The sequence below is a fragment of the Cheilinus undulatus genome, linkage group 3 (assembly GCF_018320785.1).
Source record: "Cheilinus undulatus linkage group 3, ASM1832078v1, whole genome shotgun sequence".
NCBI classification, from domain to species: domain Eukaryota; kingdom Metazoa; phylum Chordata; class Actinopteri; order Labriformes; family Labridae; genus Cheilinus; species Cheilinus undulatus.
The window spans coordinates 53,877,009-53,891,223 of NC_054867.1; the positions used below are offsets into that span (position 1 = coordinate 53,877,009).

The 14,215-nt window shown below is 39.9% G+C and overlaps 1 protein-coding gene across 4 annotated transcripts in view; it reads left to right on the forward strand.

The window, feature by feature from the left end:
- ripor3 (RIPOR family member 3) overlaps positions 1-14,215 on the forward strand; it is a 78,094-nt gene that overhangs the window by 36,770 nt on the left and 27,109 nt on the right. For 3 of the 4 annotated variants that reach the window (XM_041777757.1, XM_041777765.1, XM_041777747.1), the window contains 6 exons: positions 10,331-10,429; positions 10,840-10,995; positions 12,456-12,534; positions 12,616-12,639; positions 12,769-12,822; positions 12,922-13,071. In XM_041777757.1, coding sequence (XP_041633691.1) covers positions 10,332-10,429; positions 10,840-10,995; positions 12,456-12,534; positions 12,616-12,639; positions 12,769-12,822; positions 12,922-13,071 — 561 coding nt within the window. In that variant the 5' untranslated portion in view covers position 10,331. The other variant, XM_041777773.1, reaches the window with a different exon arrangement.

Below are 14,215 nucleotides of genomic sequence, written 5' to 3' on the forward strand. Positions count from 1 at the left end.
TGGCTTTAGTTACTCTTTAAATCAAACTCTGGCTTTAGTTACTCTTTCAATCAAACTCTGGCTTTAGTAACTCTTTCAATCAAACTCTGGCTTTAGTAACTCTTTCAATCAAACTCTGGCTTCCGTTACCTTTTCAGTCAAACTCTGGTTTTAGTTACTCTCTAAATCAAACTCTGGCTTTAGTAACTCTTTCAATCAAACTCAGGCTTTAGTAACTCTTTCAATCAAACTCTGGCTTTAGTTACTCTTTCAATCAAACTCTGGCTTTAGTTACTCTTTAAATCAAACTCTGGCTTTAGTTGCTCTTTAAATCAAACTCTGGCTTTAGTAACTCTTTCAATGAAACTCTGGCTTTCGTTACCTTTTCCACCAAACTCTGGTTTTAGTTACTCTCTAAATCAAACTCTGGTTTTAGTTACTCTCTAAATCAAACTCTGGTTTTAGTTACTCTTTAGAACCAGGCTGCCAACATTTCCACTTTTAGCACCAGCCCACCGTTTTCCTGAAAACATCAGATGTATATTGAGTCTTTCACAGCCACTGATGTAGTAAAAATCTCCACAAATGTTAAAACATTGAAACAAATGATTGAGCTTTAACTGTTAATAACCCACAATATCAATACTGGAGTGATGAGTGTAGACATGTGTTGAACCTACGGCTCCCTGCAGAGGCCAAACTGAAAGTGAGCACACCCTAACTGTTGGAGCCTCTCCATGGTTGTATAAAAGTCGTGTGAACACAGATGGTTTCAATACTGAGGGTCCAAAAACGGGGGAGAAGTGACGACAAGAAACAGAACAATTGAGAAATACTTCCACTGATAACCTTTGTTTTCTCATCCTGAGATATTTTGGCTTTCCTGTTTGCAATCTTAGTCTAATTCATGTGTTATTTGGTTTGAATTAAATAAACAGCTGAAATAACATCCAAAGGGGGAAAAAAATAAGACAACGGGGTTTTAGTGTGATAAATTGAAATCCTCCTCCAAGTTTTAGGATAGAAATACCTCAGGGCTATTATTTTTCATCCTGATTAACAGAAGAAATGCTGCAAAAATGAACAAACAAACAGGTCCACTTCTGTGTTTCCGTGCTCAAACAGCTGTTTTCTCTGGTGGATAACCAGATCCTAATGCTGCTGGAGTGAAAATATGCAGCTTTTTGTTTCACTTAATTTCACTTGTAATAAATTGCTAAAGTAGCGCTCCTCAGGAAACATAGGGGAGCAGCCAGGAAGTCTTGTTATTTTGAAGCAATGCCTCCAAAATAAGAGCCTAATGTTATGGCTGGGAGATCAAACATTGTGGTTTTAATGGGGTATTTTTGGTCCCCAGCAGCCTGAGTGGGTACAAAACGTCTACAGAGATTATTATTGACCTGTATTAGAATTTAAAATTTATATTAAAATAAACTCACTCTCCAAGATGTATGTTGTTAGCATTTATTCAGTCAAAATACTCGAAAAAAGACAAAAAAATGAGATAAAAAAATCTCTATTTTCAGATGAAGTACACATTAGCAGCTAACACGACTATTAGCACAGTGCTGTTTTAAAATAAGCTCTTTTAGGCAGCCAAAATGTCTTTATCTTGGAAAACAAATGCCTTAAAGGAAACTAAACAGTCATGTAAACATGAGCCAGAAATTCTCAAACATTTCTTAAAAACTGAGAAAAGCAAGAAAAGCAACAACAACAGTACAGAACATAAAAAATGATTAGTGCATGGTGTGAATGGAAGGAGACACATTCCTGGAGAGAGGAGGAATTCAGAGAGGGAGGGGTGAGTTCTGGTCTTAAATAATTAGCCTTGACCTGTGGGTGATTTACAGGGGCCCCTGTGGTGACGGGGTGTGGGGTCACGGCTGTTATATGTGTGAGGGGCCTGGACATCGTCTGTGGGGGTGAAAGCACGAGCAGACACACTCACAGTCTGGAAGTTTACAGTCAGAGTCCACTGATCACATCATGGCACCTTCTAGAGAAATCCAAGAACAGATGAGAAAGTCACTGACATCTATCAGTCTGGAAAGGGCTAAAAAGACATTTTTAAGGCCTCCAGACAACCAGACTGAGAGCCATTACCCACAAATGGAGAAAACTGTGAACAGTGATGAACCTTTCCAGGAGTGGTCAACATGACTCCAGGAGTGCATGAACGACTCAGTCACTGCGTCCCAAAAGATCCCAGAACAATATCTAAAGATTTTCCAAGGGCAAGGATGGAATGTTTGAAAGGCTTTGACGACATCATCTTTAAAGGCAGTGGACAGAATGTTGGCAAAGCTGGGGACGTTGTGGCCATTTCCCCTCCATTTCTGCCAAATAGTAGGCCAAAGTTGCCAACAAAGGATTGTCAACTTAAGGGAAAGATTGTTGGAACCCAGGACAAGATCATAGATTTGGATGGAATGTGTCTTTAAGCTTTGATGGCATCATCTTCAAAGGTTTGAATGAAATGTTTCTTTAAGCTTTGATGACATCATCTTCAAAGTTGGTGGACAGAATGTTGGTGAAGCTGAGGATGTTGGGGCTTTTTTCCCTCAATTTTCGCTGTATAATAGGCCATAGTTGGCAACTAATATGTTTTGTATTTTGTGTTTTTGTTTTTATGTTCTGACCTAAAAAGAAAGATCAGAGAACAGAACACTGATGATATAACAATCCTTTTTTTACAGTACCTGCACCAAGTCACACATCAGGAAAACAAGAATGTTACGTCGGCAGTGTTCCAATATTTGACCTTCCTTTTTTTATGCTCAAAACACAGAAATGATAAGATGAGAAACAGACATTCTTTTCTGTTGGAAACCCAAAAAAGAGAAACAGAAAAAGGCAGGAAAGAGAAATGCAGCACAGATCTTTTAGGGCAGTGGTTTTTAAACTTTTTTCACCCAAGGCACACCTAAGGTTAAGCCAGAATCTCTAGGCACACCATATTTAAATCACTACAAAACAGACTTTTAAAATAATGTCACAGTCAAGGTGGCCTATAAGGGGAGATAAAGGGGAGAGCAAAAGTGGGCAAAGGCGGCAAAAATGGCTTAAAAGTGATGAAAAAATATGGCAAAATTGGGCAAGTAGTGGCAAAACAAAGTCAGAATTGGGCGAAAATTGGTCCAAAAAAGTGGCAAACAATGGGTTCAAATTGGCAAAAACTTGCTGAGTGTCAAAATATTGGCAAAAATGTGTTACAAGTGGCCTAAAAGAGTTAAATGTTGTTAAAGGGTGGTAAAAATGGGTTAAAAGTGGTTAAATTAAGGGCAAAATTGGGTGCAAAAGTGGGCAAAAATTGGCAAGAAGTTGGCATAAATGGGTTGAAAGTGTCCAAAAGGTGGCAAAAAAGATCACAAGTGGCAGAAAAGTGGCGAAAGAGGGTTAAAACTGCTAAGAGATGGTAAAACGGAGTCTAAAGTGATGGGAAAAATGGCAAAATTGGGCAAAAAGTGGCAAAAAGGTAGCATGAATGGGTCAAAAGTAGTAATAGGAAGTGGCAAAAATGCTACAAGCTACAGCTGCTACAAGAAAAACAAGCAAAATGGTTAAAATTGTCAAAAGAAGTTGCAAAAATGGGTACAGAAATTGATCAGCTTGGTTAAAAACAGCATGAATTAATAAATAATTCCAACACCAATTTCAACCCAATAATAGCTTGCCATACTTTTCAGCTCTTAACGAAGTAACTGTTAGCCAGGATGATAGCACCAATGCTACTGATCCAACACACATACACTAATATCATCAATAAACCCTAACTGGGGAGGTCCCATTCTTTGGGGTTTTTTCAGGGGTCCAGATCTGTAAGAAGGCCTGGTTACAGTACTTGCCATGAAGTTGTAGTAATAACGTATTGTACAAATTCCCACGGCACACCTGGATTTGTCTTAAGGCACACTAGTGTGCCTTGTCACACTATTTGAGAACCACTGTTTTAAGGGATCAAACATTGTTGACCGGAATGTTTTACCAATCATCTGACCCCACCAGCACTGACTGATTCTGAGTTTTGGCGGAGATTTGAGTCAAATCTAAAAAGTGTTAGGTTGTGTTTTTAGTTTTCTTCTTCTCATCAGTCCTCCGGTTTCAGCTCTCTCCTCTCTACCTCATATGTGATGATTAGAAAAGTCTGAGACTCCTCTAGATTTCTGAGTGATCTAAATCCACTGTTTTGTAGTAACCGGAGCAGTGAATGAACAAACGTCTCGTAAATATTTGAATCAGGACCAGAAAAAACGAGGAGGAATCTGTCAGTGATCTTCTCTAAAACTCAAACATGTTTTTGTGCAGCTCTGGATCATCTCTGACATCAGTCCTCACCTCTGCTCCATCCTGATTGGTTCATTCTGCTGAGGTTAAAGGTCACGGATGATTCACGTTCCTTGGGTTTTAAAGTATTCTTCAAACAGTCACAGCTCTGATATATTCTGGAAATATCTGCTCTGGACTCAGATGCCAAAAAACTTCATCATGTCTCATTCTCCCTGTTTACCAGTGAAGTGTTAAAAAAGTCCCAGTATGAAGATAACAGCTGATATATTTTCAGAATAAAGTCATGATGTGATGAAAACCTCACTCCTGAGCTCAGAGGTCGGGATGTTTTTTTATGGCCAACAGATTTTCTTTTTAATGAAATCAGAAATCCAAAATTCAGAAACAAGCTGTTTAAAAACAGGAACACTGAACTGGGAGAATTTCTGACCTTGGCTCTGTCAGGAAGTTCAGATCAACCATTTATGGTGGAGAGAACCATATATGGTCACTGTGGTAGACTTCCTTCCTGGCCTCCCCATCTGTCACCATCTGTCCCATAGACATAACATATGTAGACGCCGCATTGGCCAGTTGGCCGTACGTCAACGCCGCCGCCATTTTGCCAGAGGCATTCCTGAGCAAGATGCCTCACTCCTGTGCTGCGTGGGGCTGAGAAGATCGATTTATAGAACGGTCTTGCCTCTGGCAATATGGCGGACACATTGGCGTATAGAGGCAGCGGGCAAACACAGTCAGTGAGGCGTCTACGTATATAATGTCTATGATCTGTCCAATCAGCAGTGTTCTAGAGTTCTCAAACTTCCTGTTCCCTCCAGAACTTGAAAAATCCGGTTTTACGTCTTATGGCGCCAAACAACCAGCTCTAAAACCAGAACTAACCGTGATAGGACGATGAAACTCACACATCATAAAGGTGAACAGCAGAGCCAAAGGTCAGGATAGGTTTTTCTGTGTAGGATTTTATAACAACTGCAGAAATTTCAGCGTGAAAAAAGAGGAACTATATTTGGACAAAGGCTCGTTTAGAGGTGTAAAATGTCGCTACATGAAGACAAATGGACAAATTATGTAGCATATATATATATATATATATATATATATATATATATATATATATATATATATACCATGCTGAGGGGATTTTCTTGACAATTAACTCAGTATAATGTAGGTTAATGGTACTCTATAGCAGTGGTTCTCGACCACGAGGTCGGGACCCCCTTGGGGGTCGCGAGACACTGAGAGGGGGTCCCCAGATTTCCTAAAAAAACTAAGAATGCTTTAAAATTACACTTGCCACTTTTTACCAATGTCAACCCATTTTCATCAATTTTCTCACCAATTTTAACACATTTTTGCCATTTAACACTTATTTTGTCAATTTTAAACTCTTTCGAGTCCTTTTTTTGCCTGTTTTTGCCACTTCTGAGTCAATTCTTGCAACTTGAGCTTAATAGTGGCAATAATGGGTCAGCAGAGGCAACATTAACCCTTTAAAGCCTGAAAACACAATAACAGCCAGAAAATTCTAATTTTTTGGAAATGAAATGTTAATTTAACTTTCTACTGAAAAAACAAACAAAACAAAACAAAACAAAAAAAAAAAAAACAGAATTTCCATAAAATTTAACAAATGTATTTTTAGTATCTCATTTCATTCATCAGGTATTTTTGGTAACTGATAATCCACTTCAGGGCATTTTTGACATTTATCAGCTGGTATTCAGAAGGTTTTTTTTAGTTATTTATTGAGCATACTTATTAGATAGAGGTATCATAAAAGTATGTGTCAAATATGATACAACAGGCGTTTCGGGGTTAACCCCTTGGTTGCCACTTTTTACACCAAATTTGTCCTATTTTACCCACATTTCACTATCTGATGAGCCCATTTTTGCTAGTTTAACCAATTTCTGCCAATTTCTGCCTATTATTCCTTTCTCAGTTAACACCTTTTTGCCACTTTATATCAATTTTCATCCCTTTAGCAAATTTCTCTACAATTTTGACAATTTAAAGCCATTTCAGCCACACTTTAACTCCCTTTTATCACTATTTATGCCCATTTTTCCACTTTAACCCATTTTTGCCATTCATATTTTTTGCCATTTTTATGAAATTGTTGCCACTTCTAACCAATTTCTGCTACTTTTAAAATCCAATTTCACCACATATTTCACCTTTTTTGCTATTATTAACCCATTTTAGCAAATTTTAACCCGTTTTAATTCTTTCTTTTTTCAACAAATGGGATTTACATTTTCAAAAAGCCAAATACCTACACAAATGATGGAAAAAGATATTTCTTTCTTTGATAGGAGTGGTTATCTTATCAGGTTAGATATAAAATATGGTTTTCACAGCTTAACTACATAATGGACCATGATTTTGCTGACCTCCATGAACCCCCAGTTTGGCTGGGCCTCCAGGCCCCGTCCACATGGAAACGAATTCAGGTGTATACACAAACAATTTTTGTCGTATCGGCATTTCATCCACATGGAAATGGCGTTTCGTGTGACTGTAAACGATACTTTTAAAAACGGGTCCCTGAGTGTATAAATCCGTAGACGTCCACCATTTCGTCTCCGTGTGGACAGCTCCGTGTGCACTACAACATTTTCAGTCGTTTCAGTGGTTCTGTGATTACGCAAACATTTCCTGAAACGATCCCGTCTTTACAGAAAACTTTTTCAAAACAAAACGGCAATATATCGTTTTCGTGTCTGTGTGGATGGGGCCCCAGAAAGCTTTCCCCTTTATCCCCCCTTATGGACAGCCTGTCTGCACATGACTGTTCTTGAATGTTCATGGCTGTGTTCAACCACCTCCACGTACAGTGGGGGTCCCCGGTCTCTGGCACCTTTAGTTTGGGGGTCATGGGCTGAAAAGCTTGAGAACCTGTGTTCTAGCGTGTAGTCAGATATTACCACAGGTTCTTAAAAGAAATACAGGGAGATCTGGTGGAATTTCTGACTAATTGAAAGACATTTCTAAGGAATAATTATTTTAAAAGGAGGGATTTTGGGTCATTTTTATAACCTTAACAGTTTGATTATATTAATGTAATTTCTGCTAAAATCTATTTAGCCATTACCTTTTGGGATTAATTATGTTTTTTGGTTGATGGAATTATTAGAAAAAATAAATTTATTCAATAAACTCAAATTCAAAAACCTTTATTTGACCCCGGTGGGCAATTCAAGGGCCCCCTGTTTTCCAACAGCTTGTTTTACTTTAATGACATAAATCAGATTTTATTTTTACTGTGACCCTCATCAATATTTGTGGTTATTACTGGTCTCCTGCTGGAGTTATAAAATGGAACCTCCATTACTTATACAGTTATTTTCTACAGACCGGGGGTGTCCAAAATTTATCCACTGAGGGTCAAATACAGAAATATATAAGGCGTGTGTGTGGGTGTGTGTGTGTGTGTGTGTGATAGAATGTTGGGACTATCTGACAACACAGCAGTGTCGTCCTTAAAGTCTTATTTCATTTAAACCAGATAGAGTAGGAGTAACTGCAGACTAGATGGTGGTGAACAGTCAGAGATGTAGGAAGGACAATGCAACCATGTGACTTATTATACGGAGTTTCCCTTTAAAGCCGCCACAAGCAGAGGGACTTTCTTCACCACCAGACGGGTCTACATGTCTAGACTCCTCCTTCTGGTATAAATATGAGATGAGAGCTCCTTCATTTTAAATGTAGCCGGTGCAAAAACAGCCAAGGATCTAAAGTATGCATGAACATTTATAAGATTTTAGATGCTAAAGTCACAGAAAAGAATGTTTTATCTCAGAAATAAGGGGTTCTGATTGGCTGCATTTCCTGTTTTTTTCTATTTCAGATGATATTTTCAGATAAAAAGAGAGAAGACATTTCTCCACTCATAATTTTCACATGCATCAATCCCGTTTCATCTCCACTTCTGAGGCTGGAAGTTCAAAAATGTTGGGACGTTCCTCCATGTGCAGAGCAGCTTGCTTGCATATTTGCATCTGCTGTTGTTCCCTTTATGATTTATCCCACACATCTTTGCTCTGCTTCCTGTTTGGGGCGTCCCAGTGTCCGGGTGGTCCTCGTGATTTAACTGTTTGTTTGTGCGAGCGTGGAATTAAAGTGGAAATAGACGAGGAGGTGAAAACAGACGCAGACACAACAGGAAGAACCGTGGAAGGAAACACGGATCATCTAGGGAAGTTTTCTTCAGTTGATATGAGGCGGCATTTTACCAGACAATGTCCTAAAATAAAGAGATGACAGTTTGGTTTTAAACAATGAGGATTCTGGAGGAGCAGAATTTATGACAATCATGACAGTGTGTGAGTCTGTGAGTGTGTCTGTACAATAATCAAAAAATAAGTCATCTAATTTTCATGTAGTAACCTGCAAAAAAATCTTTTTTTGTGTGTATTTTGCATCTAAAAATGCAGTGACATCATCAATAAAACATGGCATTTAAAAGGTTAAAATAATTAAAATAAATAAGTATTTGATATTTATGGTTAGGGCTGACCTTAAATGAGAAAAATATAATTCAATGACAGTAAAACAATTTTGAAATGTATGATATTTATAACATGATTTACAGGTGTGCATTTTTGTGCAGAAGGGTGAAAAACGTGAGTATTTTAGAATAACTGACCTCACAAAAATAATCATGCATTTTAACCAATGTTGCTACTAATCAGTGACATATGCCAGGCTGCAGTCATCCATAAATAAGTTATTCACTTTCAGTGTAGTATCTTAAAAAAACAACTTTTGTTTTTTTCATCAAAAATTTTTGTTTGTTTACATTACAAACATGGCAATTAAAGGGTTAAAAGATATGACTGTTATTGAGTATTTGGTATTTTTGTTAATGGCACAAGTTGATGAAACAAGGAAAAATAAATTATTAAAATAAACTAGTATAACTTTGTTTTTTTACAGTAATAACCCCTGTGCATTTTTTGCACACTAGGAGGAAAATGAGGCAGCAATTTGTAGAGATACCAGAGGGTTAATGGAAAATTATGTAAATGTTGTGGAAAATATGCAAAAAAAAAAAAAAAAAAGAAAAGAAAAAGAAAGGGCAAAATGTGCAAAAATTAGTTAAAAGTGGCAAAAAATGGGCTAAAATGGATAAAGAGTGGAGAAAAAAGGATTAGGAGTGGTGCAAAATGGACAAAACCAGCAAAAATGGGTGACAAGTGGAAAGAATGGATCAAATGTGGCAACAGCAGGTTAAATGGGCCATAAACGTGGTTAAAAAAGGCCAAAAGTTGATCAGATGTGGTGGGTGTGGATTTTTGCAGACCAGACTGACAAAGTTTTAACAGATTTATTGAATATGTAGTTTAGTGAGAAGTGGGGGGGGTCCACAGGTCCGAGGTAGTGAGGGGAGAGTGCGCTGGGTTTGGGCTGATGTGAGGCAAGGAGTAAGGCACTGGAAGAAAGGAGGACAAGGCGGGGTTAAAATCGAGTTCACAATAATGTCACTAGAATTTCTCATGAAAAAATCACGAAGAGAAAACCAGAGAGGGAGCCGAGGTACCACTTGTGAGGTTAATGAGGTCAAAATGTGTTTAAAGTGGTAAAACACAGTAATGTGTTAAAAAAGGGAAAAAGTCCAATAATGGATGAAAAGTGGCCAAAACTGACAAAAACGTGGTTAAAAGGACAAAAATCATTAAACTGAGGCAAAATTGGATGAAAGGTGGTAAAAAAAAGGGACAATAAAGCGCAAAAATGTGTGAAAGATGTTTCTGGAGTCCCGAAGCCTTAGAAAAGTCTCTGTCACACTTCTAGACTGATGTCAGAGACTTTGTTTCTCATCTGTTCTTGAATTTCTCTAGATGGTTCCATGATTGTTGGAGAACTTTTAGCCTAATTCACTTTATCAGAAAGGTTCTTTTTAGAGATTTAAGTAGAACGCAGGACAGCCTCATTTTTATTGATTCTGACAACAGTGTGGCTGAATTTCTGTGTTTTTGTAATTTATTGATTTTAACAATAAAACAGATATTTTTGTTAATCAATCATTTTCGTCTTGTTTTCCCGCCAGGATGTCGGTGAAGCTGCGATTCGACTCGCCGGCAGACGGAGGTTTCATCCATCGGAGTCGCTCCTTCACCGGGTTCAGCTCTCTGACTGGACGACGGCGGTGAGTGGCACGCTACAACAGCCAATAAAGATGCAGAAGCTGGACCACGTAAATCCTTCTGGTTTTCAAGAGATGTGGTGTAAAAAACCTCCAACCTGGTAGCCACAGGAACGGCGCTAACTCAACCTGCTGCTAAATTACGAAGTACAGAGACTGTAGAAAGTATTCACCTCCTGGATGTTTAACCCTTTCAGTGATTTAATAATCATGGTCAATGCTTTAATGCCATAATGTTCTGTCCAAGACACAGAGGTAGTTTCCTATCAGAAACTAAACGTCATTGTTGGTTCACTTAAAAGTTTTTTTAAAATCAGATTTTAATGGTTTGATGCCACAGTAGTGTTTTCATGTGTATTCTCAAAGTTAAAAACCCCCTACGCTGTTTTTTTTTTGTTTTGTTTTGTTTTTAGGTCGTCGTCTGTCCGTAGCTCGGTCCGCTCCAAATCTATCACAGGAACTAAAACTCCCAGAATGCACCTGTCCCCCAGCAGAGGAGGAGGAGCTATCTGGTCTCTGCAGCCTGACCAGGTGGATCAGGTGTTCCAGGCGCTACGGAAGGGGCTCAAGTAGGTGAACCGACAAACTGTTAGAGATAAACCCTAAAGACCCTAAACCCAAACAGACTCATCATAACCAGGCTGAATATGGATTTAATATTCCTACCAGAAATTAGACAGTGTCTCTCTTTAGTCAAAGTACCAACACAACTCTGTAAATCCCCCGTTAAATGTCAAAGTCCTGCTTTCAAACCAGGGGGAGTGGACTCTGCAAAGGAAGTGTTCTACTCCGGACTCACCACGGTAGTAGATTCTGTCCCCGGTGGTGATGCGTCTGTTGTTCAGTGCTTCCTCTGGTACTGACAGGGAGGTTTAAGAGGCATGTGCTGGTCCTCATGGCTCTGGACATAAAAGATCCTCAATCCTCCTTGACCTTTCCAGCAGTCGGAGCTTGAGGAATGCTGGATCGCGGTTCAGAGACCTGATTCACGGCGCTGGACTTCCAGTGATGGCAAAGAAGGCCATGTGCTTGTCAGCAGATGCTGGAGGTTGCTCAGGGGCTGCAGGGTTTTCAGGAGTGCCCAGTTCTTTAGTCCTGACCATTAACTGGTCGAAATGCTGAAATTGCGGCTGAGGTTCCCCAGGTAGGCTGACTCTGGTCCAATCAGATCAGATGTGAGTCACCTTGGGGCTCATGGCAGCTCTTGGAACACCAGATGCCTCTAGAGATCCTGAGTCTCTCTGGGCAGACTTCAGGTCTGGTACCCTGGCTGCTGCCAGTGAATGCATCCCGAGGTTACTGAGAAGGAGGCGGGGCTTCATGCAAGGTTGATGAGGAGAGATGCTGAGGCCAGGGTTCATGGGCTTGTGAGACAGTGACCACCTGGGTGCAAGTATGCACGTCCAGCTTACAGGGCCATGTAGACCTTCAGGTCCTCCATGCTGCTCTGCAGTAAAGGCGCTTGATGGTACGGTCCTGACGGAGGAGTCAGATATGAGATATGAGGCAGATCTTCCCAGTCCTGAGCTCCAAATGGATGCTGCCGACTCAGTGATGAGGACCCACCTGTAAGCTGTGACCCACCAACTGTTGAGGAGACTCGACAGGCTGAAGGCCGGGAAAGCACCAGGTGTAGGTGGGATCCAGGCTGAGATGCTCAAGGCAGGTGGTGAAACCTCCCTCCTGTGGTTGCATGCTCTCAGCTGCTCTATATGGAGAACAGGCATCATCCCTACCGACTGGAAGAGCGGCGTGTTCCAACAGTCTGGCTTTAAACGTAAGGGGTCCACGGTAGACCACATCCTGGTACTTCAGGTCTTCACCGAGTGCTCTCAGGAATTCAACATAGGGTTGAAGCAGCCTATGTTGACTTCCAGATAAGTTCTTGACTTCCTGTCACTCCTTTATTATTGAACTTAAGAGAACCTCAGGAAGATTTCAGGGGCAGACTGGCTGAAATGTTTCAGATATTTTCAAGGATTCCTGAAATCAGCTTTACTAATGATGTAGGCTCTGTGGTCCTGTTTAGGGAGTTTCTGGAGGGTCACCAGGCAGAGATGGACTTCCTGTCGTCACAGCAAAGAGAGACAAAGCGGAACTCCAGACTGGTGAGAAAACCGAGAGTAGACATTCAATATGATTGGTTAGAATAACAGAAACGCTGATTAAGATTTCCATTTATGTTCCAGGCTTTTCTCTACGATCTGGAGAAGGTAAACGCTGCACAGCTAGACTCAAAGACCTTTCCTTCTTTTACCTAACGAACCAAACTCCATCACATTTTGGACTGAAAATAAGGACTGTAGAAATAATCTAAAATAATCTGGTGCTTTCTCTCACAGGAGATCAGAGCGCTGGAGAGATACATCCGAAGATTAGAGTTTCAAATCAGCAAGGTAGGAAAAGAGCAAAGCATGCAGACGTCATCCACAAATTTATGGGTACCAGAGTCAGTCGTATCAGTAGGGTTTCTCCTCTCTGGTTTTGTGTTTCAGGTGGAGGAGCTGTACGAGACGTACTGCATCCAGTGGCGTTTGTGTCAGGGAGCGGTGAACATGAAGAGAGCCTTCTCTCTCTCTCCGTCCACTCGAGCGTCCAGAGACAGCCTGCTGGAGCTCAACCGCAACCACAGACTCAGCCTGCAGGTACCAGGGAGCTTTTAACGCGTCTGCTTCAGGTTTTAGGCCAATCACGAGTACTAAGGCATTATGTTTTCAGGTTTGAGGTCTGTCTATCTATCTATTCTTGTGAAAGTGATATCTCAAGAATGCTTTAGGCATGTTCTCAGCATTTGTGTGTCATACATGAAGGTTAAAACATGCAAAAACAAGACAAACACTGTAGACAGGCTGCATTCTTACAGGACAAAGACATGTTTCAGAGCTGCATGTGTTTTAAAGTGTAGGATGGTTGGTGCACAGGCAACATGGAAAGATAAATGAACCTTCAGTCGTCTCTTAATGATCCTCATCCTGTGGTCGTTAGCAGAACCATCACCATGAAGATGTCACTCACTCTCACATGGAGGGTTTGGTTTGGCAGCAGGCAGTCCGACCTCAACAGGCTGCAGATGATGGATAAATGTGGCCCTAAATGTTTTAATTACAGGAAAGCTCCAAACCCTTCATGATAAATCCGAACACAAAAATCTATTTTCATACTTCCGTTGACCTGAAATTGATCAATTTTGCAGCATTTTTTAAAGGTCAAGTCTAAAAACTTTCTGATTTACAGCCACAATGACACATTGATCCCCCCTGAAGCTCTGACTGTGTTCTGTCTGTTCATTGCTGATCATGTTTACCAACAATTCTTCCTTATGTTGATTGTCCTTTGGTGGCAACTTTCTAAAAAAGATGGCATCCTACTATTCTACATCTTCAGCTTCAGCAACATTCCATCCTCTGCCATGCAGATGACGCCATCCTTTAAAGTTGATCAAAAATTCCTACCTGTTCCCTTGATGATGTCATCATTTAAGGTTTATGAAACATTCTAACATTTCCTTTGAAAATGATGTTATTGAAGCTTATAATACATTCTGTCCTTGTCTTTGAAGATGATGTCACCAAAGATTAACATTTACTAGTAGTATTTAAAGATGATGTTTTCAAGCTGATAGAAAATTCCATCTTTGCCTTTGATGATGTCATCCTTTGAAGTTTATAAAATATTTGTCATTTTCCCTTTGAAGAAAATGTCATCAAAGTTTAGAAAACATTCCATCCTTGTCTTTGAAAAAAATGTCATCAAAGCTTATATTCCATTCTGTCCTTATCTTTGAAGATG